Raw genomic sequence first — 24,311 nt, 5'->3', positions numbered from 1 at the left:
ACCATTGGGCATTTGCTGGGCTCTGCTCACAGAAGCTACTCCTGTGTTCTACTGCTAAAAACTCATTGCACAAACTCAGTACATGTGAGCAGCTGGAGACTTTGAATATAGATCACAGTCCAATGGTAGCCTCTTGAGTAATAGCTGCAGTACTTTTTGCCAGGTATCCCAGTAAGTAATATTTCATGGGAGGTCAGAATAAAGATTCCTGTTTTGATGTTGTCCTAGCCCCTCAGATTCCTGGTTTAGCTACCCAAACAGCATATGCTATGTCAAGTATTGGTTTACAGCTCTGTGAGACTGACTGGGAGAATCAAAGACAGAAATCTGAATGCCTGGGACATTCAGTCTGCCCACAATGAGCCCCAGAATCCTCTGGGGAAACAGTTAGCAATAGCAAGAAACGAACACTACTCTCAGCTCTGCAGAGCTCTTGGTCCAGTTGTTTGTTTTTCATCTTGCAAACTGAATTCTTCATGTTAAAATATTATTTCCTCCTGTCAGTGCTCGGAGATCAGCCAACTCACTGCCAATTTCCCTTGTTGCTTTTGGAGGGAGAGTTACCCATCTGAGTGAAACTTGTCAGCCATAACCAGCCCTATGTCTTTGGTGCAGAGAAATGTTCATCTTCCTTAGTTAAAGTCTGCTGGTGGATGCTGTGATTTTCAGAGCGTATGATCAGCCCTCGAAAAATAGATACCGAGAGAAAATGGAACTACTGGTTTAAGCTAGTTAGAGCACTGCAGTTCTCCTATGATGAAGGATCTTTTGTGCTCCTTGTGACAGTGTTCCATGGACTCAGTGAGCCTCACTAAGTGGTTGTGATGTTCAAACATGTTCTTTTTTAGAGTACTAAAAGCACTTAAGAACTAGAGTGCTGTGACTTCACAAGGTAAATTTGGAGATTTTTATCAGTCTGACTGTGCAAGTTACTGCATGCTGTATACATCCATTACTCATCCATTGCTGATGGTTGCTGCATTTACTAAGTACCTTTCAGTGTGCAATGATCAGTCCTTTGCAGTAAGTGTTTGATGTTCATTGTGGGTTATTAATTTAGCCTCCAGGTCACAGCAGCAGCGACACATGAGGAGACTGCTGAACTCATACAGGACTGCCTGGGGACTTGTCCAATGAAAGAGAACATAAATGTGCAAGAAGTAAATGAGTACATGCTGGTTTGGCTGAAGGTTGCCGGATGTAGCATGTGGGATAGGCGATGAGAGGAGTGAGCATAGTCACAGACAGTAAGGATAAAGTCAGTGTTCGAGCAGTCATTTGAGCTACTGTGATTTGTGGACTCTTCGGCTGTCTGTGAACCATGGGGTTGAAATCTACAACAGCAGGAGGTGAGGAAACTAGAAAAAAAAGTTTGAAATAATAGAATAAAAGCATTTGATCAGGGTTATTTTGTACAGATTTGGAAGGTGAACCAGAAGAGCATTGTCACATTGCCTTCTAATCTGTTTAAAATACAAAACAAAAAAACTAAGATATCTTAATCTTCCATAGTAGTTTGCCTTCGTTGGAATTTTTTTTATAAGAATTTTTTGGAGATTACTTTCTAATGAAGGAGGTGATATGTTACAATAGAGAACACTTCTTTTTCTATTCATCTGTGGGATTATCTGCCATGCTTGGAGATGATATGCCATACAATCCAAATAATACTCAGTTTGCTGTGATTTCTGAAATCTTTTAACACTTCTGTTGATTATACATATAAAATATCTAGCTGTGTGTATATGTACATCTCTATATATCTAATATCTAGATGCATGTCTTTCCTATTCCTAATGATAATGCTAAACTTGGTTTCTACTTTATTATACTCAGTGTATTAGCATCTGAGCTGCAAGATAATGTTTCAAGCTGTTCAAAGTAATGTTAAAGTAAAATAATGTTCCTATTCTCATTCTGAGCCAGAATTGCAAGAGAGGCTGTCTGGATCGTGGAGGCTGATATGTACACATGGCAGTTGGGAAATTCTCCTGAAAGAGCTGCAAAGAGATTGAGAGGTGTCTTTTCCTATTTAATATAATCACTGCACCTGTTTGCTGTGATCAACATTCTTAGAGCTGTTACGGCAAGACGTTTCATGTGTTAGTTAAAGTGTTGTTAAATGTTGGAATTAATGTTAGAGAACAATTTCAGAGTGGCAGAAGAGGGATCTGGGGAAAGCATTCTGAGGATTAACGTTCTGAACTAAATGATTTTTATTTAAAAGCTCCAAACATGCATAATAATAGTTATAATGCTTGTTACTTTAGTACTTGGATACATTTTCTGGGATTAGTAGAAGAAAATGAAACTGGCATATTTGCTGGCATGTCATGTGGTAAAAAGAGGGTGTGCCTGAGTAATACTGATGTAATCAGATGGTCACACTGCATTGGGGAAACAGTGAAGAAGGGAATATTCTTTTACCAATGAAGGGTAGTAAATACAAAGGAGAAGAAAAAAAATCTATGAAAGTGAAGGAAATAAAGTACTTCTAAATTATACGATACAACTACATTCCATTTATATATTTATTTTGCAACCATTTCACTTAAATGAGGTAACCCACTGAAGTCCCCAAACCATCAACTTTCAAGTTTGAATTCTTCTCAAACTCTGGTAATTTAGGGATGAAAATGAAAAAAATAAAATGACGTATTCCCTTGTGTGTAAAAGACATAGCCTATGTCTTGGAAATGAAATACTGTATTTTTGTTGCATTCCATCTAGAACAGTTTGCAACATGGGCTATCACGGCCAAAATATTATTGTTGGAATTATAAGTAATCCCCATGAAATAATTGAAAACACCTATCTGTAATATTCTCTCATCTGTTTGGTAGTAAGAATTTTCAGAATTAGTCTCAAATGATCTTGTCCAGGTTATTTCTAGAGCAGCAAGATGTGTTTATACCTTAGAATCTTCTATGTCCAGAAATCTGTCTGACGCAATGCTTGAAAAAGAGACGCTTTGCTTGTGATTCTGAACAATGCAATTTATTTTTGTTTTAACCTTCAAGAATGTGGGACTTAAATCCTTTGTACATAATTTCATGTCTTTGGATGAGATTTCTTGGCTTAATTAAAGAGATTGCATTCCTAGCTTTGAGCTGTTTCTCCTTACCAACTCACAGTGTTTCAAAGGTACAGTATGAATTCACTGGTTACACTGAAAGCCCAAGCTGAGGCAGTATAACCTGTTATAGGGTAATGTAGGGTGAATACCCTGAATTAATAGTACCCAAACAATATAATGAAGATGGACTAGTATATTTTTGGATGGATTATCCAGATGGTATATAGATACCCCATAGAGAGTGTATATAGACATCCCATAGGAAGGGCTGACCTGGAACTCCACATAGGAGGGATCTCCAACAAGAGACCCTTCCCCAGTGGTGGTCAGCCCTTAAATGGGGTCCAGGAGAGGTAGAATCAGACTCTACCCCTTCCGGTCACACAGTGCATTGCCTTCACCTGTGCTCCTGTGGCTGACTCAGTGCTCACCTCAGGTGATCAATCAGTGGTTCAGGCCATGATTCAACAGTTCCCATATACCTGTGCACTCTGTTGCTTGCCTTTTTTTTTTTTTTTCTCCCTCAAACAGGGATGAATATCATATCTTAAAATACTGAATCTAAAATGTTGTGTCTAAACCCCACAGACGTAGGAAGTTATATGCTGGTAGCATTCCTTAGGAGCTGACAATTAGCTACTGCTGCATTTCCTGAGATGCGACTGGGAAAACTCACATCCTCAGATGTATGGGTATATGTTGATGCTTACAGGAAAGTGTAAAAAACCTTCCTGAATAGACTTCTGCCAGTTTTGCCTTTTCATGGTTTGTTTTTTTTTTGAGAGAGAGTTCTCTCTTGGCAGTTAACAGTTGAATCTGATTAACGAATAGTGAAGAGTCCTAGGTGAGAAATACACTATGAAGTTATTGACCCTTAAAGATAGATGTTTGCCTTGAACAGGAAGCCTATCTTTAAAATGTCTCTATATTTCTATTTCCTTAGAAAGTCCTCTGTGGTTTCTCTCTGTTGACCGATTACTTAGTTGTCATTCCAGAACTCAGCATTAGGAGTTGTGTGATGTATGACTGCTGGTCATTTCCCACCTGGAGCCTGCTCGGCTATTGTCCAGCTTGATTTTGGGGAACGTGGGCACATAGTTTGGAATAATGCCTTCAAACAGGGTTAGGACTTGGGAGCATCTACAACTTCAGATTATTCTGAACATTTTCAGTGTTTTCCATGTGGAGGAAGAGGCATTCTGTATTTTTGCTATGAGATCTGTTTACAAACTGTTGATTTTGCAATCAGTATTTTGTCTCCTTACCTAGATCAGTTCTGAGGTCACTGTTCATCTTTGTTCTTCATAGGCTGGAGGCCCCACTGAATTGGCCAAGTGATTCCTCCTTGGTTCAAATCTCTAAGGGAAGTCAGCATCCAATCGGAAGACAGCTGTACTGATAAGATTCCATTGATCTTTCTCTCCTGTCCATTCACTATCAGTTAAAAACATCCTTAGCTTTCATGATACTTCTTTGCCTTTATCTTACATACCATGGTCCTGTTATGTGGCTGGTCTCACTGACAGGGCTGGCCTCAGCTGCCAGTTGTAATTTATGAATCTATGTGGCTGTAATTAATAGCCTGATAAAAATGTTTGAGTCAGTACTCAAAAACCTAGCTAGAGATAAGGCTTGTGGTGAGAACTCTTTAATAACTCGCTATATTTGATGCAAACCAATGGTAAAGGATTGCTGTTTTTAATAGAAAAAAAAGAAAACAAAAACAAAACATATCAAGGATTAAGCTTTACCCAGCTTAGCATGACTTAGTAATATCTAGATAATGAGATTTCAAGAAAATGCATAAAATTTATGCTCCATTTTGAGGAAAAAGAATTGTTTCCTCTTTAACAGAACTTCTGCTTATCATGGTGTTCAGCAGCGCAGTATAATCTGAAATGATGTTGTTTTACAACAGAGCAGAATCATGTAGATAACATAACATGTATATGGTTTCTCCAAAACAGTGGAGTTTTGAAAGATTATTAATGTAAATTTGAGGTGGTCAGGTTAGTTTACAAGATCCTGGGGAAGTGATCATGTAGCTTTCTTCCAAACTTGGGGAAAGTTGCTCCTTATATCCCAGCTTTTATTTATGTATTTGTATCTCTTTCTCTCAGATAGAGAGCCATCATACGTTCTTTCTAATCTGACTACTGCAACAAATGTTTCTTAGTAATAGTTTTTTAATAGCGTCTTTTTCAAAATGTAAACAGATGCGACAAATATCACTGCAGACCACCACTGTGCTCTTCAGTTCCACAGTAAATGTTACGCTTAACAGGACAACTGTGGGTGGACCTAGGTGATGAAATGGGGGAAAGGATTGTGTGGAAGGACTGATAAAAAGGACTGAACAAGTGACATAAAATAGATAGGAGTTAGTGAACCATAGAATATTGTTCTATTTTTGAAAATCTTAGATGAGTAATTGTCAACTGTGCCATCTGTAAGTAATGTGGGCTTCCAAATTTGTGGCAATTAAAACTGCCTAGCATCCCACTTCAGCCCTATATTTTATTATGTGTACAAGTCAATACTGAAGGATAATCTCTTATGACATTAATCGTCTCATGAGGAGAGATGGAATAAATCACAGTAGCCCTTCCTCTCTTCACTCATGAAGATAAATGCTATAACATGATGGCTGATCTTTGTTATGACACTAACCATTATATATTTAGCAGAGATAGCAAAATCCCACTGACAGCTAACAAAAGAATTCTCTCTTTACATGCTCTATGAGAAGGCTGTATTTCTTTAGTTCAGAAACATGACTTATCATATCTGCTCTCAGAGCAATTTAAGCAGTAGATCCAGGCTGTGCCAGTGAACTAAATTCTGTATGTAATGATGTCATGATTCTGAATAATAAAAAGTCAGATGAAATCATTGTGCAACTCTGGGGGAAAAACATATATAATGCACAAGGACTGTTCAGATTCTACTGTTCGGTATTGCTAGTTCTGACAAGAAAGAGTAACTCCTATTGAAATGAAACAAAACTATCCAAACAATAAAAACCCAACCCTACCACCAACCAAACTGCAGAGCTTTCAGGCTTGTGGAGGTTGTTTTCTATTTTGCCTCGAGAACTTGAACAGGTGGGCTTGAGGAACTGAAAGTGAGTTCTTTCCTGTAATTGCAAGGATTTTTTTTCCCCTTTTTTTATGTCTCTGTTGTTTGCTGCATGCCTTTCAGGAATTTCTGGGTTTTCCATGAATTAGACACAGTCTGGTCTTTCTTTTGGGGATAAAATTGCTAAGAAAGACTCTTAGTTATTTTCTGCATCTCTGCTTACTTATTAATCTGAAGGGAGCAGTGCTGTGTATCATCCTATGAGGGGGGAACAGAGTGAACAGCTGAGTTGTGAAGCTTATGGACTTTCCCTGTGAGGTTCAGAGGATCAATGGCTCTTATATTGGTTTTTCATATAAGCATCAAAACGCACTGCAAGTTTCATGAGGTACTTTCTTGCCATTTATCTTATAGAATTAAAATGGAAGTATAAATTTAACAGTTTTATTTACATGGTTATTGCCATCAACCATATTTTATTAACATGAAGAGAAGTGCTTCTTGTCTGTTTAAATGTATTCACAGTGCATCAGTGGAATCAGTGTCAGCTGCAGAATGAAGCTTGTCTGATCTTTTCAGTAGGTGATTTTTACCTGGATAAAATACCTATCAGTTTTGGCCATTTTAAGTAAGAAGATTTAGCTAGAGTGCATAGTTAAAATGTTTGGTTTGTATTCTGCTATGATTCCAGACTTGTTATTTTTATTTTTCTCCTCTCCTTTATTTTTTTTTTCTTCACCTTCTGGAAATGTTGGATCTGTATCTTTAGGACAGTGTCGAACGAGATAAGCTCTGGTAATACAGCAATGGCAACAAAACCGGCATAGCTGTCACCTCTTGTTAAATCTTCTGCATTCAGAGAGTAGCCAGTAGGAATTTTATTTCTCACATTAAAAGTTACCCTTACACATTACATTTGCCTGAGGAAATTAAGCAAAGCTTTTAAAACTAGCACATATACATTCTGTCTATTGATTTTTATCGGAAGTTTTCATTTTATTTTATTTTACGGCACTGAAACGTTTGTCGTGCAGCAGTGCTTGTTTCAGTATGTCCAAAAAATGTCTGTCAGCATTCAGTAGAGCGAACAGTGTATCGGGAAGTCTCTATGGTTGCGGTTTGGTGCTTCTTATTGTCTTTGTATTGTTCCATGAGTAGTGATGAGCACGTTCACACTGCCTGTAGTTCTTTCTTCTGTTATCTGTAGCATAAAGGCAGCTGACAGCGCACTCATATCCATTCCACCCCATTAATCCCAGTCACCTAAGCGTGGCCTCTCTTCGTTTTGTACGTGAGGGAGAACCAAAGGGGAACTTTTACCCCTGCTGGAATTAGAGGCATTTCAGGATTGTGACCTGTTTGATCACTGAACTAGTGTAGATTTCAGTAGGTTTTGGGGTGATGGAGATGGTTCTTTCTGCTGGTCCCTTTTCTGGAATAACGATTGGTTTCTGTAAACAGCTTTGACCCATGTTTTTCAGCTGACTGCACTGATACACACTGATACAGAAATTGCAACTTCTACACTGATTTTCTAAACTTAATAGATGGAGATAATATTCTACAAGCTGTGGAAGGTTTGCAATGCAATTTCTCCTGTTAGCATCTGCGAGCTGCAGTGGGCTGCTGGCTAGCTGCTAAGCACATGCACATTTGGGCTACCTTGGCCATGTACCCGTGTTTGGTTTTGGGGAGCCGATAGCAATGTAATGTATCTGTACTGATGTGCTAGTGAATCAGGATGTAGAGGACTGTGAGAGTGTACTGTGGTAAAGAACAGGGAAGAAGTTTTTTTTCAGTAGGGATGTGGAATGGTTCCAGTTATTGCATTACCTCAAAATACAAGAGTATCACTTTGTGTGCCAGGAAGGACTGAGCAGAGAGAGGCAGTGGGGTGTTGTGATGTGAAGCAAGATGAGGTATGGCTTGCATGGGTGAGCAGAAGTCTTCAGGGGCTGAACTGCACCGTCTGAATTGTGCATTCTGAGAGTTTGGATGCTTCATCACTTGAACTGAGGTTATTGCTAGTAATTCTACTAATAGTAGTGGAACCTGTTCCAGGCTAGAAAGTTTGACATTGTGCTCACTGGGATATGTATCTTTGATCGTCTCACAACTGTTGTTGATAGAATCCTGCATACTCACTGAGTTCATCCTGTTAAGAGTTATGGAGGTGTTCGTGGACCTGTGCCGACAGATCCTTCCAAAGAAAGTTCCTTGTTGCTCAGGCAGACTGATTACATCAGTAGGGAGAGAAATAAGGCCTCCTTTTCTTTCATTTTGTTAGACCAGATTGGTAAGTTGTTAGAAGATGCCAGTTGTCGAGGGTTGAAAATTTTACATGCATTTTCTAGTGTGATGGATGAGACTGCTGGCAATGCCAAAATTTGTCTTTGCTGATAGAACTCTGGCTTTTAGAAGAAATAACATGATTATATTTTTAATTTTAAATGATTTGTAATCCAGTTTATTTTGAATTCAAAATGTCAAGTATATGGATTATTTGGAATTTCCTAAGCAGCATTGCTGCCTTTCCATCAGTTTAAAGTATGACATTGTACATGGATAAATAAAACCAATACAAGGGTTCAGAAATTTCAGAGCAAGCTTCAGACAAGCTGGTCAAAGAAATGGAGGGAAATAAAAAATAATAATAATTAAAAAATCATTCAGCTTCTTTCCTTCTTTTTTCTTTCATTCAGTTTTTCAGATGATCCTGCTAGAGGCACAAGGCAGGTTAGAAAGGCTACACAGTTTCAAACCAACTTGCAAACAAACTCTGCAGTAGAAATTATTGTTACCTCTAGTTCATGCTAAAGGAGCTGTACGAAAATGGTTTTGGTTGGAAGAGGTCTGGGGAATACGGCTTTAAGGTGTGCTTTAACCATTTGAGCTTTCAATGTCAGTAACGTTACCTTGGAACCTAAACAAAGTGTGAATTAGTAAGCGAGCACATAAGTGATGTTAAAAGTTTGTTTAAAGTATTTCAGCAAGTTTAGGTGTTTTCATGTGGTTTTCTTGCTCTTTTTACATCTTTGTTCCTTTCCTTGCTTGATTTTGCTTTTCTTTCTGATGTAATGAAGCATGAATTATGAAGACAAATACATAGTATAAAGCATATAATCAAAGACATCCCTGATGAAATGAAACTACCTCCAATCAAATTTTGTAACTTCCTTACTGTAACAGTGCTTGCATAAAGACAAAAGGCCTATGAGGTGAGTTATTACTCCCATTTCAGTTTCTATTTTAGCACTTGTAAAGTACCCTTTACCTTTCTCTTAATCGCCATCAGGAAGAGCTCCATGAACTTGTTTGAGAACTGTTACAACAGCTTGTAGTGTATCTTCCCTTGTTATTCCCTCTTTCCTCTTCACATCTTACATACCCTTTCTCCATCCAGTCTTTCTGTTTTTTTTCCTCATCCATCTCTATTCAGTTCCTTTCTTCCCCAGCTCTACATCTTATCCTTACCCTCTCCTCTCCTAACCATTTACCCATCTTTCCTTGCACAAAGGGCTTTGAACTTTTACCAGGCTGCCCATAATTCCCCAATGACTAAAGCCGTTAATCAAAAATGAATACAAAAGATTTGAGTGGGGTATTTCCCACAATAGAAGTCAGTCCTCCTGTTAACCTCACACAAACAGCTGAAAAAGACAATGCTGGATTTATTCCAGGATGCTGTTCTTGTACCCTGTTTGGAACTCCATCTTTCAATTCATTAACTTAGGAATGGGTGTCTAGAAAAGATGATGTATACTCTGCTTAGAAGAATGAAAGATATTTTTCTGTTCTTCTATTTATGCTTCTCTCTTTGGGCAGTAAAGAACGTCTGTTGTGCAGTTCAGCCTTATTTGTATTTTAACTGCTGAGTGTGAGCTCTGGCAATAGCTATACTATTCCTTTTTCTACTCCTGAATTATTTAAATCATGTTCTGAAGAGAACTGCTCCAGTTTGTGCATAGTGGCTCAGCATATAGTTGGAGTAAGCAGCTGTGATAAAATGAATCTGAGTTTTGTCAGCAGTCTGACCTTCAGGTCCTGCAGGCAACTTGCAGAAAAAGACTTGGCTCAGTCTCACTGTACTTGACTCACCATGACCACTGGATCAAGCTGCTGCTTTTGGACCACAGCACTGTTTCAGTCCACACTTGGTTTGTCTTTAGAAGCAACATTTTCTGTTAATGTAATAACTCCTGGATGCAGGAGTAATGGCTGTTTCTCTAGCAAAGCTTCCCACTTTTTTCAGGACAATGTTTGTGAGTGGCAAGCTTTACTTTCTAGCTTTCCTTTCTTCATGCTGCTCCTCTACTTGTGTTCCCTCTAGTGGCTGAGTTGCAAATGGTTGAGCAGATCTAATTCAAGTACATTCAGCTGTATATATAAATTAAATTAGCCACTCTGTCCATTTCATAGGTTAGCTGAGCATACAGGATTTGTCCCTTATGCAGAGCTCAGAATTTTGAGATCGCTCCAGAGTCCTTGTGTTACCAGTTCATTGGAAAGTACCTTTTCTCCAGTGTAGTAACCTGACATTTTTTGAGCAGTGTAGATGTCCTGCTGAGAAAGGGAGTTTAGATTTCTTCTTGTAATATGTAACTGACAAGACTTTTCAACTGGAACCGGGGATGTATGCGTTCATGGCATTCATGCAGTTATTTAACATTGCTGAAGTTGTGTGTTGGTATGTGCAGGTGAAACAGTTTCTCAGGCTGCTACCATTTGCTGGGAGGTTTGACTACTTCTGCTAGTACTTGCTAAGGTCTAAGCAGCCTTCTCTTTTCTCTTCTGAACCAGTTTGAATGAACACCAGGAATGCATACAATGCAGTGTCTCTTTCTCTTCTCTTCTAGGCTATCCTGATGGGTATCAAATCACTTGTCCCAGTTATTCAGTGGCTGTCCCTTTTTAAGGCTGTAGTTGAATGGCAGGAATAAATAGAGCATATTTGATCCTCAGTGATAGAGGTTGCAGTCAGTGCAAACCATTTTTCTGAAACTGTCTTTTGCAGCAAAACATATCAAAACAATCATACTTTTCATGTCAGTCCTTTGGCTTATTTTAATTCTAGCCTTATTAGTCACTGCCCATATACTGTATGAGTGTTGGTGGATGGAGTGGGAGGAAGGAGAAAGATACTTGAAACTGATAAAGGCTTTCTCCTCTGATGAGCATTAGTTTGTCTGACCCAGCAGTCTATGACTTAAGTATACTACCGCATTTTGGTATTTTATTTGCCTTAAGGGACAGTTAGTAATTCAATTTGAATTTCTAATATTATTTTTAAAAGTGTAGAAATGCAAAAGGGATTGTGGGCTTTTAGTAATGGTAATGGTGAGGCTTGGAAGCAAGAGACACTTGTGCAATTATCAGTTCAGTGTATTCATTAGCCCACAGACTCTTAGATAATACTCCAATGCTATTTTCCATAACTAGGGGGAAGGAAACATTGGGATTGCCATTAAAATAGTTTTTCAAGTATTTTTTTTTTTTACTGTGATAAATGGTTAGACTAAAAGTTGCAAGTGGAGAGAGTACAAGATGGAGGGGGTAGAAAAAAGCGTCCTAACCACGGTTCTCTCTTATATTAATCTTTGTTCTGATAAAGAAAACTTAATCAAGTGCACGAGGAATGGTTTTCAAATGAAGTAGTAGTGTCTGAATTGGAGAATTTATGCTTTTCAGTTAGGATATGAACAGTTCTCTAAATAACCGGCCTCTGTTTAAGGAGTTAGATGAACAGAATTAAATTCATGGAGTGTATGAACTGCAGCCCATATGACATGTCCAGCAGTGAAATAAGTCCACACAATGGTCAATTGTTTGCTGCAGCACGTTCAGCCTGTCTAACGTACTCTGCATCTCAGTTTGTCATTATACCCTGAATGTGTTCTCTTCATACTGTGGTATTTGAAATCTGCCCTGTGGGTTTGGTTAAACTTTCTGTAGTAGTGCTATGCATCCTGCTTGTTGGTTTCACTGTTGTTCGGTGAAGATGATCTTCCATATCCCTCTGTCTGGCCATTGTTTCCACAACCAGTTCAGTGCAGCTTCCTCAGCACAAACTGCTCTCCCTTCTCCGTTGTCTGGAGTGGGGGCTGCTGATGTTTGCATAGTGTTATTGTTTCCTTCCCGTTACTGTCAAATACATGTGGTAACACTTGGCTCCTTGACTGACTATACAGAGTAGGATGTGATGTTGTAGAGAAGGGGACAGGGCTACCCAAATTTTCTCACTTGCAGGGAGGAGCTGCCCAGGTGTGCTGAGGGGCGTGTACTCAGGAAGAGAAACAGGGAGTCCTCCACAGTGAGTAACCCCGCTTTCAAGTGCAAACAGTTTCCTTTATAGCTGTGTCCAGTACAGTGTAGTTTTCCTCTTCTGTTATTTCCAGTTTGCCCTCTGGAATGTTCCCAGTTCAGTTCTGTTCCCTTCTTTTCTCTGCATTTTGATGTATTCTCATTTGACTTTGTTCCTTTTATTTGTTGTCTTTTCAAAGGTCAAACTTTCAGTTTTTCCTATATGTCAATCTCTTCTCATCCCCGTCTGAATCTTCACTGTCATTTTTCCAACGTGCTTCGTGGTTCTGTCTATAATACGTCATATCGTTTCTCTTGCACTGCTGTGCAGTGGCCCTTTTGTCTGTGCAGTTCTTTCTGTACTTACTCATTGTCATACTCTTTCCTATCCACTCTTCTTTCTCCTTTCAAATCACCTTTCGGTTTTCCTTTCCTGACAGGTCCCTTTTGAATCTTGCCTATTGATATACTCGAGATAAGCGCAGTTCAGCTCCCAGACCTTTTCTAGTGCAGCCCTCACTTCTGCATTTTCCTTTGTGGAGCTGAAAGATAAAGGATAAGAAGCTCATCTGCAACAAAAGAACCAAAGGATTTGGTAAACTGTGTTTTGGATGAGAAAAGGGAGAAGAGGCAGCAGATTAGAACTATAAAATGATGGAAGAGGGCTGTGCTGGTCAATTGGTAGCAAGCAGAGAGGCTTTGGCTTCATATGAGCTGTTTGAATTACAGCCCTGCTTGGTTCCCTTCACCGATTGCTGAGTAGTGTGATATGATTTGATGGTGACTCCAGTTCCTAGTGGGCAGGTATCCACACAGTAATAGCAACTTGCACAATTGCTTTTGTTTGGTAACTACTAGAGACAAACTCAGGATCAGGTGAGATTGGATGCTGAACTGGTGTCTTATTTACCCATGGTAGAAGTGCAAGTTCTGGCTGAGAGAGTGTTGGCAAGATGGTCTGTGAAGCTTGCATTGCTGTTGCCCGTGCTGCACATTTACTGCTGATTGAAAGGTTTCCTTTTCCAGGGCTGTCAGTCTGGCACTTTACCTGAACAGAAGAGTGACTGGCTGTTTAACAGCTTAAAAATGATTGGGACAAAAGGAAGTGGGGAACCAGAAAATTCTCTACAATATGATTGTATGTGAAAAGAGGAATGAGTTACTGTGGGCTTGATTGGAAAAGGCAAAGGAGTGGAAAACTGAGTTGAACTGGAAAAATACACTGCTCTCTGTCATGTAGCATCTTGTGTTCTCTGACTGTTCTGACTACTTCATTTTTCACTGTTTGTAGAAACAAAGAACATTTTACCATAGCTGGGTCAATGCTTTTTCTTTGTTTGCTTGTTTGTTTCTGAGGTCACAATAAAACCTAAGCGTCAGATATTCAAATGGCCTCAGATAGTTCTAGAATTTTTATTAAAAAAAATAGATAAATAAAAGGTGAAGGGTAGGGGAATGTGTCCCGTTGTTTCCTGCTTTCTGTTTTATTTTCCCTTCTCCTTGAAAGAAATTCCGTTGCTCTTTGATCAAATTAGTTGCATATTTCAACTCTTCATCTGGAACCTGGTAAGAATTTTTCCCAGGCGATATAGCAGATGAGGCACACAAGGAGCAAGTAAACTTGACTCTTGCTGCAGTTTCCTGGTCTGTGTCTGGCCTTCCAACAAACAACTCTGATCTCAAGACTGCCATTCCCTGCGTTTCACAAATGACTGTATAAAAGCTGCATGGTCACATAACCTTACAGGTCCGCAGGACAGCTGTCATGTCACTTACACTTTTATTATTTATTTTCAGGCATTGGAAAAGTATCCCAACTCACCAATGACCGCAAAACAAATACTGGAAGTAATTCAGAAAGAAGGGCTAAAAGAAACAAGGTCAGTGTTTATATGTTCTGTATTTTTACTGTCTCTACGAAAACTGCCAAGGAATGGTTCACAAAACACAATGTGCTGTTTAAAGGTTGAAATAATTTCCAGTAGCAAGGTGGGAAATGCAGCTGATGGGTTTTGTTTCTTAGTCCAAAGCTTTTAAAATGATAAGTGGCTAGCTTAACTGTGTACCTGACTAAAGAACTCTGTAGTCTGGCTCCAATCTAATGGCCTTTCTTCAGTGGGACAGTGGGGTCTGATCAGAATGCCCAGTGCTGCTGCTTGCTTTCGCTTAAAAGCACCAGGCTTGGCATCATCATTGTGCATGAAGAAAAAAATGTAAGGAAGAGAAAGAATGCTGCAAACTCTCATTTAGTTTGTGGTTTGGCCTTTAAGTTCTTACAACATGCTGGTATTGCCTTACGGTAACAAGGATTGTGCTACTAAAAGGTTCGGGAATAGAAGGAGAGGAGTTTGTGGCCACTGAAAACTGCATGGCTGCAGAGGTTGGATGCTGAGTTACTCAGTAGAAGTGTATTTTGGATGTAGATTTCAGCTATAATCATTAAGCTGTTAAGAGGGTAGGTGTGTTATCCAGAGCCTGTGGAACTCAAGAGTGGCATTCCATTGCCTCCAGTAAATATTGAATCAGATAAGTATGACTTCCTTCAGATGAGCATACCCCTTTCTTTGTCCTCAAAGGTGATGTAGGTATTCTAGTGACCCACAAATGGAAACTCGGACAAGAAATAAAATATGGAAAAACTTTTCTTAGTGGTGATCTTCCGCAAGATGGTTTCCTGTCCTCCAGATGATACAGTAGCATTTTTCTGTTCTAATAAATCATTTTAAATCATTATATTTTACTGTCTCAAAGCAAAAGGAGACATTTGCTTTTATTTTAATTACATTCTTTTATTATGGCACCTAAAATCTAGTAAAAGGAAACTTCAAAGGCTTAGGAGAGTCGTAATAATGCATTATGTTCATTACTTCTGAATTTTTATTTCTTGAGCCTGACTTAACAATGGGATATATTTTAACTGAATTCATTGTTGTTCTTAAGAAACAGAATGCTCTGAGTGGTCATTTGCAGAGTAAACCCATGTATTGCCTTCTTTGTATTGTCATAACGTGCTTGTGATACCTGTATGTTGGTGAAAGTGTAAAAAGGGACGGTGTGCAAGTTCAAGTTGAATTTCCCCCTTTTTACAGATATAAAATGCCTTAGGTCCTGCCAATAAGTTTTTTTTTTAGTATCTTTGGCAATACCAAGGAAACAAGGGAATGAAAGCTTTTTGAAAATGAACGTACAGACATGTGTTATGCCGCAAAGATTTGCATACAAGAAAAAAAAAAAGAAAAAAATCTGTTTTCATTAAGATACTGTTTCTCACAGCAGTGAATAGATTGCTTTGCTCTTACTTCTTCTGATATGAGACAACTGTATGGGAGCAGCTTGCATGCCTGATAATAGTACTTCTTTGTGATTTTAAGAATTCTTGTTTCCCTAGACAGTGTGTGAATAAAATTTTGTATGCAAAACCAATGGGAGGCAGTGAAGGCAGCATTGTTATATGATTTAAATATAGAAAATGTAGAACTGCTGCCAAATAAATAATTGCATAAAGATTCCTTTAAAGAGCTTCAAAACCAGATCTTCTCTTTCATTACCTAAGTTTTTCAGTAACTGAGGATTGCAGGCAAACAGGAAGAAATTGATGTTTGTACTGGCCTGATTTTTATTCATGGTATATGCAGGTATATGTGATATGAGTAGTGTAAAAAAATCTAAATTCTGCAACTATAATAAGCAAATGTGTTGATTATTTATTTATTTTGAAGGTGCTTAGTTTCTCTTTTAGCTTCTGATTTTCTTCGAAAGTTGCGTTTCTGCTGCATTTTGATATGAGTTAAGCACAAACTTGGAAAGTTGTCTGGATGTCTAACTCTTAATAAGGGCTGATGAGGTATTCATACACACATTTGTTCATTGTGCCTTTGTACTTAAGTAAAATTTTGCTTTCCCAGTCTTGAAGTCTAAAGTTTCCCATTTACTTCATCAAGCTCTACAGTTTCTTTCAGTATATTTCTACCAGCGTGGTATCTTTGCCGTTACTTAAGGTGATCTTTCTCGGTCTTTAAGCTGCAGGCAGCTAAGATGACTGAAGGACTGTATATTTTTTGGTGAGCAGTCACGTAGTCTTAAGCCCTGGAATGGAGCTCGCATGTTTTATTCTGTAGCCATTTGTGTATATTTCCAAGTCTGGACTTACGCCAGCAGTGTGTTACTACATTAATATACTTTACTAATTCCTTTACACTGATTATCTTTGTCAGTAGAACCTTGGCAGTCCTAAATGAAGTTCTTGAAAAACTCTTGTTTCTGCTGTTCCATTTATAGATGAATGAGATTAGTTGGCTTAGTCATTTTTCAAAAATATTGAAGCAGTAATTAATCTAAAGCTTTTTGCTGTGGTAGTAAAGCTGAATGAATAACATATGAATTTCAGCAATTTCATTTAGTCATTACATGTAATCTTTAAAAATACACCATCAGATTCTTCAGGCTTTTCTTTTGTTTGTTTGCAATAAAGACATCCAAGTTCTACATTTATGTTTTACTACTGAAATTGTTAAATACAATAGGAGGAAAATTCCAAAGTTGCAAAGCAGATATAAGTTAGAAATAAGAATCAAAAGCTACTAATGTAATGTGAGAGGTTATACACTTAGCAAGATTCACTTATCTTCTGGGGTGTATGGCTCAGTTTTGCTTTTTAGATATCTTCCTGCTGTGATGTTCGGTTGCCAAATGGTCAGTTGGCAGGCAGTTCTTTCGCTACCTAGAAGCATTATAAACTTGTACAGTAAACTGCAGGGAGCAGGGAGGTGATCATCCCACTGTACCTGGCCTTGTTGAGGCCCTTTAGTACTTCATTAAGTTTTAGGCCCCTCGCTACAAGAGACATTGAGGCCCTGGTGCATGTTGAGAGATGGGCAGCAAAGCTGGTGAGGAATCTGAAATAGAAGTCTTACAGAGAGCAGCGGAGAGGACTGGGATTATTTAGTCTGGAGAAGAGAGGAGACTCAGGGGTGACCATATTGCTCTACAACTACTTGAAGGGAGGCAAGGTAGAGGTCGGTCTCTTCTCCCACATAACTAGCAGTAGAATGAGAGGGAATGGTCTTATGTTGTGTGCTAGATTCAGGTTGGATATTAGAAGAAAATTATTCAATCATGCAAGTGTTCAGAAAAACGTTTTGATTCAATAATAAGGGATGTGGTTTAGCAGGGAAATATTGGTGACATTTGTGGACGGTTGAACTAGGTGATCTTGGAGGTCTTTTCCATCCTTGGTGATTCTGTGATCAACTCTGTCCTCAGTGTTCTTCTTCCACTGTTCTGTGACCTTGCTGATCATTCTCTGTCTCATATTTTTGATGTATAGGTTTAGAATTTCCCCTTTTTTTCCTCAAACATTTTTCTCAAATTTATTGAGATCGCTTTATTATGTAGCATTTAGCATGCATGCATCCCTTTCAAGTTTAGCATTGCATGCATGTTGGAACTGGTTTCTTTTTGTAGCATTATCTTTTCTCTCCTTTGCTTATGGAAGTCCCATGACAAACAATGTCGAAGAGCTGACTAGATTTGAGGTAAATGATACCTTCTCTGCTTCTCTATCTAGAGAGTCTGGTACCATGTCAGGAAGGATATTTCTCATAGATCTGAAGTAATTTATTCTTGACAGATATATGTATTACTTAGTTTCTTACCTGATAAATGCTTCCAGATTATTTTTATTCCATATTTGGGAAAATTGAAATTAAATTGTTGTCTCTAATGCCCTGCCCCATCCTTCTTCCAAATTTTAAAGCTAATCACTAGATGCTTTCCAGTCTTGTGGAATCACTGCTGCCTCTTACAAATTCTCAAAAATAGCTATTAATAATTCTGAGGTTGATCCAGTCAGCTCTCAGTCCCTTATGGTGAGTTTAAACACACTTAACAATGTCTAACTTTTTTGTTATTTAACCCATTTTTTTCTGCTTGGTATTGGTTTTGTTAGGTGTCTGAGCATGGTATCTAACTATGTGCTGACAAACCAAAGACACTGGTGCTCCTGTGTTTCAGGGAGCAGTGTACTGTGCCACTCTCTTCACTGAAGAGCAAGCCTGCGTTTTGCACTTACAGAAATGTCCTTGTGCCTCATGAGTGGAGGGGGTTTCTCAAGAGGACTTGCACATCACTTATCTGAGTTGCCTAAAATTTAATTTTTCAAAGCGCATTTTCTTGATTTTTGCGTTCTTCCTTATTTTCCTAAACTGAAAGAATCATTCCTTCATGAATGCTCCATATTCCCCACTGGTTTAAAACAAACCTACCACTGCCTTCCTTCCTACATGCTTTTGAAATCTTCTATTTAAGGATTTTTGTCCTTAACACAGTCCAGGAACTTGCCAGATGCTTCGCTGTGCCTGTGCCATTTTATTTTATTCCTCACCCCCCCCCCCACCCCCTCTCCCCCGGGAATGCCTGTGGAGTCATAATGGTGTATTTAAATAGGTCATGTGCTTTAAAAAAAATTTACTGACTCTCCCAGAAAAAAGCTTCTCTCTCTAGTTCTTCTGATTTCTCCTAAAAAATCTGATCCTAATGCCATCTTTGTTTTTTTCCTGTTTCTTGTCATTACCCAGAAACTGCATGAGCATGAGAAATAATCTAGTCCCTTCTCTGTAGGGTAGTACACTTCAGGGAGGCTAGGGCCAACGGAAGATAGTTTAAAATTATCAGAGAGAGAAAAATAGGACAGAAGTTAGTATGACTTGGGTGTTTGGATTAGGGAAGAGAAGATTGAGTCGAGACACAGTAAGTCTTTGGATACATTAAAGATAGGGAAAAAGTAAGGGAATAAATTACCCTGCCTGTCTGATATGGACAGGATAAGAAATAAGGTCTTTAAATTGTAGCAAGGAAAGACTGAGATTAGATGGTAAGATTTTTTCTAATAGGTGTAACTTGAGTTCTGTCGTAAGCTGTGAGAGAGATGTGACAGATCCATAGATCTCTCTTAAGAACAAATTAGTTACTTATCTGTCAGAAATTTTGTAGAATCAATTGATCCTGCCTTGAATGAGGGAAATGAAGTAGTTTTTCCCTTGATACTTGTTTTTCTATGATTTTTTTTCAAATCGATTTGCATTACTAGGGCAATATATGTTGCGTGAGTCACAGAGGAAAACATCCAGCCAAATTCTGATAAATGTGTGATGCTAATAGCCGTGGATGATGTGTTTGGCTCTTCTGTAGTTCCTTTTCCCCCTTGCCTGGTAAGGCTGGGAAACTGACTTGTCCACTTTCATGTCTGGAAAAGATTTTCTGTTCATGTTAAAAGCCAGTAAAGTTTTAAAATGGAACAAGCAATATTTAATTTTTGGAGTGTAACTTTAGCCCACAGCTATGCTAGCAATTTATTTTTGTCTTCCATTAAACTCAAGAATGTGAACCATAGAATGGGATAATTTCATAACAGTTTTGCTGTTCAGCTGACCCCTGTCTTGTCAAGTCATTTTCATAGTGGCATGGAATATCTAGGGTAGAAAAGACCTTCAAAGATCATAGAAGTCCAACCATCAACATGACCTACACAGACCCTTCAGTAAACTGTGTCCCTTATTGTGTTGTACAAGTGCCAAGAAGAGGTTAAAAACCCCTCTTCTTTGGCCCATTTTTTGTTTTCTGGTGGGAATCCTAAACTTTTTTTTTTTGTCATTTCTTTTTTGATCTTCGTTTCAACTATAAGAATTATGGCATTAGTACTAATTCCTCCTTTTTTTCTCTGCATATTTTGTATTTTTCTAGGCAAGATTAAGCTATCTATTGATTTATTGTTGTGACAGTAGACTATGAAGAGTGAAAGGAGTTGCTTGCCACTGGCAATAATGCTGTTTCTTCTTTGCGTTGTTGATAATATCTATCATGAATTATATCATAATGTATTAAGTCTTCAGAGCCTAGGAAAGCAGGAAAGTATGACCCTAATAAATCTCAAGATATTCTTATTAGCTTTTCACTCTTTGTGCAGAAATATTAAACTTGTGGGTTAGATACTTTGAACTGCTGAGCAGTCATCAGTGGAATAAAACACACAATCTGCAAAGAGTCTGTCTTTAGCTCTGAAGTGAGAACTTATTCCTGAATTACCCTCACCTTTGAATCCTTTGATCTTTTTCACGGTGTCTCTTTAAGCCTTTGAATACTTCATCCTTAGAGCTATTCACTTAAAAATAAAACCCTTCCTGAATGTTACAGTTTCTGTAAATAGGCTAAACAAGCTGGCTGCACTCTTCTGTTGTTTACCTTGAGTTCCTTGTTTTATTGCGTATGCATGTAGACAGAAATTTTTACTTCCTTTTATTGTGAAGTAATTCCAAGATGTCATTGCGAGCTGTAATTATTAACAAGTCATTGTTTTTTTCTTTCACTTACAAAAAAAAAAAAAAAAAAAAACCCTGAAAAAAAAACCAACAAAAAACAGCCAAGTGCTTTCTAATAACCACAGGCTCTTAAAATTTTCATGGAAAGAACCACAGTTTTTTGTTTCAAGACTTTGATCATTAAAGGAAGAGCGTGGACAGTTAAAAGGCTTCTGTGGTTGCATATGTCTGATAGAATTTACTTGGGAGCCTTTCAACTGCAGGAAAGTGGTGATTTGTCTTGAAGGTGGTTATTCCCAGGAACGGACGGAAAGGAAACTTAGATGGGAAAAGAGCAAGACAGCCATTCACATCCTTTTGCCTGGTATCATGAAGTTTTTCCTTACGCCTCTACAACTGTGACTTTTGTCTGCTGAGCAGTGAAAGAAACAATCTTTCAGTTCTATCTGTTTTTCTATGTAAATTCACTTCAGACATCTCTTTTGTCCTCGTGCAACAATGAGCGACCCAGTTTAGTAGGCAGTTGTGAAAACTATGTTTTACCACGTGAAAATCTCAGACTAGCTTATCTTGCCTTGGTACTCCCAGCACTGTTTATTCCAGAGAACAATGTAACCTGGTAAAATCAGGTGGGATTCCTCCATGCTGCAGCCCAGACTTGGGACTGTAACTTCCATAATCACACCCAGATCACTTTTGTGATAACAGTTCTAAGGTTTTGATAGCGATGTGGCCCTGAAACAACTATGGTAGTGCTGTGGGTAAGTGGCAATGCCTGATTTTCTGATGCTGCATTGTGATTACCCTACAGTGAATATAAAGCTAGCTTGCTTATGTCTCTACAGCAGTAATCTTGTTTTTGTACTGATTTGGAGAACAGTCATTTGATGTCAATGAAAGAGATTCAAAATCACAAATTCTCAAATATTTTCCATCAGCTGATTGCATAGATGATGTGATTTCTGTTTGTTAGTGATGGTCTTTGTGTATATATTTATGCGTAATTATATGAATTTATGTGTGTATGTATATATATTTCAATATAAGATAATTTGCTACATGGAGTGCATTTTTGTCTGAACCATCATTAGCTTCATTTTTTTGCTCCAAATTTTAGAAATTGTGTGGTTTGTTTTTATTTTAATGTTGGTCCTCATACTTTAATGGGACAGTGGGGAGGCCTCTGTCTGGAGGGTTCAATAAGCACTCCAGTGAAATGAACCCTCATGTCAGCATGTTTGATGAGATTACCTGCATTGCTTTTGTGGCTTTTGTTAGTTTGTTTTAATAATGCTTGTAGTAATGTGTACCCTAGATGTTACAGGCAGGCAAAAAAATCATACTCCTATCAAATACAAATGCCTTTGTTAGACTTAGTGAAGTGTGGATTTAATTTTGGAAATGACTCCATTTGATAAGTAGCATAGTGTAAATAAGAAGAATCTTCTGAGTACGACTCGGAATATTTTTTGGGGGATTTCTTTTATCTAATATTTTATCTAATATTTCTTTATGTTAGAAATATTAATTGAGCATATACAAGAAGACAGCATGCAGAAGCAAAGTAAATTCTTTCAAAGTGAAATGAAGAGCTAAAAATATGTGTGGTCTTCTGCCCACCCATTTCTGATATCCTATGCAGTAAACTGGTGTTCCTGGTGCAGTATCTCTACAAGTTCATGTCTACGTGCATTCTGTTGTCCCAAGAGTTTCTGCTGCAAGAATCCTCCCTTCCTTCTTTCTCAAACTAGGTCACCAGTCCCATGGTCTCCAATTACCCCAGTCTGCTGTCATCTGTTTTCCCTTCTCACATGTGATGGTCTCATTTGACCATCCTATGTGCCTAAAATTTTTAAAGACTACAGTATTGCCATCGCAGATGTTAGCATTTAACTCGTAGTCTGGCTCAAGACCAACCAAGCTTTCTTGTTTAGCTTGATTCCAGCACTAATTTTGAGAAAATAAAAGCTCACTTTTATCATTCTCTTGTGGCTGGGACCTTCAGCATTTATATAAGAGCAGTTCAGAAAGGTTCACTTGGCATCCCATTTATACTATGTCTTTGATTTGTCATGGTGTTGAAGTCGGTGCTTGTGTACTCAGTTGAGGTGCTATTTCAGAACAGTTAATTCTCTTTTATTTTTGCTTTAAAAATAATTACTGGTACTTTTCCATATATGTTTTTGCTCATATAGTGTTCAGTACTTCACTTTTTCAGTAAGTGAGCCCTGGTACAATATTCTGGTAATCCACTGGTACAGTGCTAGAAACACTCTGTCTGAGTGCATTGTAACCACCTTCCATGGAAGTGATAAGAAATACTGCTGCTTGATTTTCATTTTTTGTTAATGATCAGCAATAAAGTTGTTTGTTTTAAATCTATTAGTAGCTCTCCAGAATGTGTCTGCAAAGATTGGGAAAATAGGAATCCAGGCTGTGTTAGAGACTTGCTTCCCTCTGTTCCTTTCTTCTGCTCCTTTCACCCAAACCTCATCTGTATTTTCTCAAAGAGCGTTCATTATGCTAGTGCAGTGAATAAAGCTCTTTTATTTGTTTGATGTTTTATTGGTAAGGGAGAGTGGCTCATATGATCATTAAATATTGAAATTTAATAATTCAATGGTAGCACTGACATCTTGAAGTTAATCTCTTTTACTGTAATAGGAAAAATGATGGTGGTTAAATTTTGTGATGTGATAAACATGTTTCAGCTTTTAACAGTCCTTATTGCAAAAATATTTTATCATTTGAATACATGCCCAACTCCCCTTTATCACAGTCTACTTTGCTGAAATTAAGACCTACATAAATTATATAAAAAGCCGCATTAAAGATATATTTTTTTAATAGAAGAGAAAATCTACTTGATTGTAACAAATAATGGATAGCAATACAGAAACTTATGTACTGTTTTTTTGGGTTTTTTTTTTTTTTTGTGCAGTAAAAGGCAATATTTCCCTTAAGTGGTCACTTTATTTGAAATAGGTGGGCATCAGCTGTGAAAAGTAAATGGTGTAAATTTCTCAACAAATTCAATGCTGGCTTTATTGCATAGTTGCAATAATTTCCTTCTCAGTGTATGTTTATGTTTAATTCAAGAATTGAACTTGTGTTTTCTTTTTCCGATGCCATCCCTCTCTATGTAAACTACTGAAAGGGGCTGAAAAGTGAAAATGTAGTTCAGGATGTTGAAAGGAGAAACCTGAGTTTCTCTTTTAACATTGGTGTTACTGTATGCATAAAATTATCCTAAAGTTCATATTGTGTCATGGCTGCTTTCCCACATTTTTCCTAGAAAACGTAACTTTCCTTTTAGCACTATGTAAGTATGCAGCGGATATTTTTTCTGCAGTGTTTCTATATGGTAGTTCTGCATTTAATTTTTCTTCTTTTGTTCTGAAAGAGGTACGTAAGGATATCCAAGAGATAATAGGCACGCTGAAAATAGTCAGATACTCAGTGAAACTATAAGCTATAAGAAAAAATTCAGTAGATGTTTAATCCATCTTCTCAGTGGTGCAATTTATTTGGTTGTTTCTCCT

At 38.0% G+C, this 24,311-nt stretch overlaps 1 protein-coding gene across 1 annotated transcript in view; it reads left to right on the top strand.

Annotated features, from left to right (window-relative positions):
- Positions 1-24,311, top strand: part of ASXL3 (ASXL transcriptional regulator 3) — a 121,366-nt gene that overhangs the window by 11,481 nt on the left and 85,574 nt on the right. Inside the window, exon 2 of the mRNA XM_065753434.1 lies at positions 14,252-14,334. Coding sequence (XP_065609506.1) covers positions 14,252-14,334 — 83 coding nt within the window. The remainder of the gene's footprint in view (positions 1-14,251; positions 14,335-24,311) is intronic.

Source organism: Cyrtonyx montezumae, unplaced genomic scaffold, assembly GCF_038088225.1.
Source record: "Cyrtonyx montezumae isolate F1298 unplaced genomic scaffold, pur_monq_1.0 scaffold_8, whole genome shotgun sequence".
Classification (NCBI taxonomy): Eukaryota; Metazoa; Chordata; class Aves; order Galliformes; family Odontophoridae; genus Cyrtonyx; species Cyrtonyx montezumae.
This window is presented reverse-complemented; position numbering and strand designations above follow the sequence as displayed.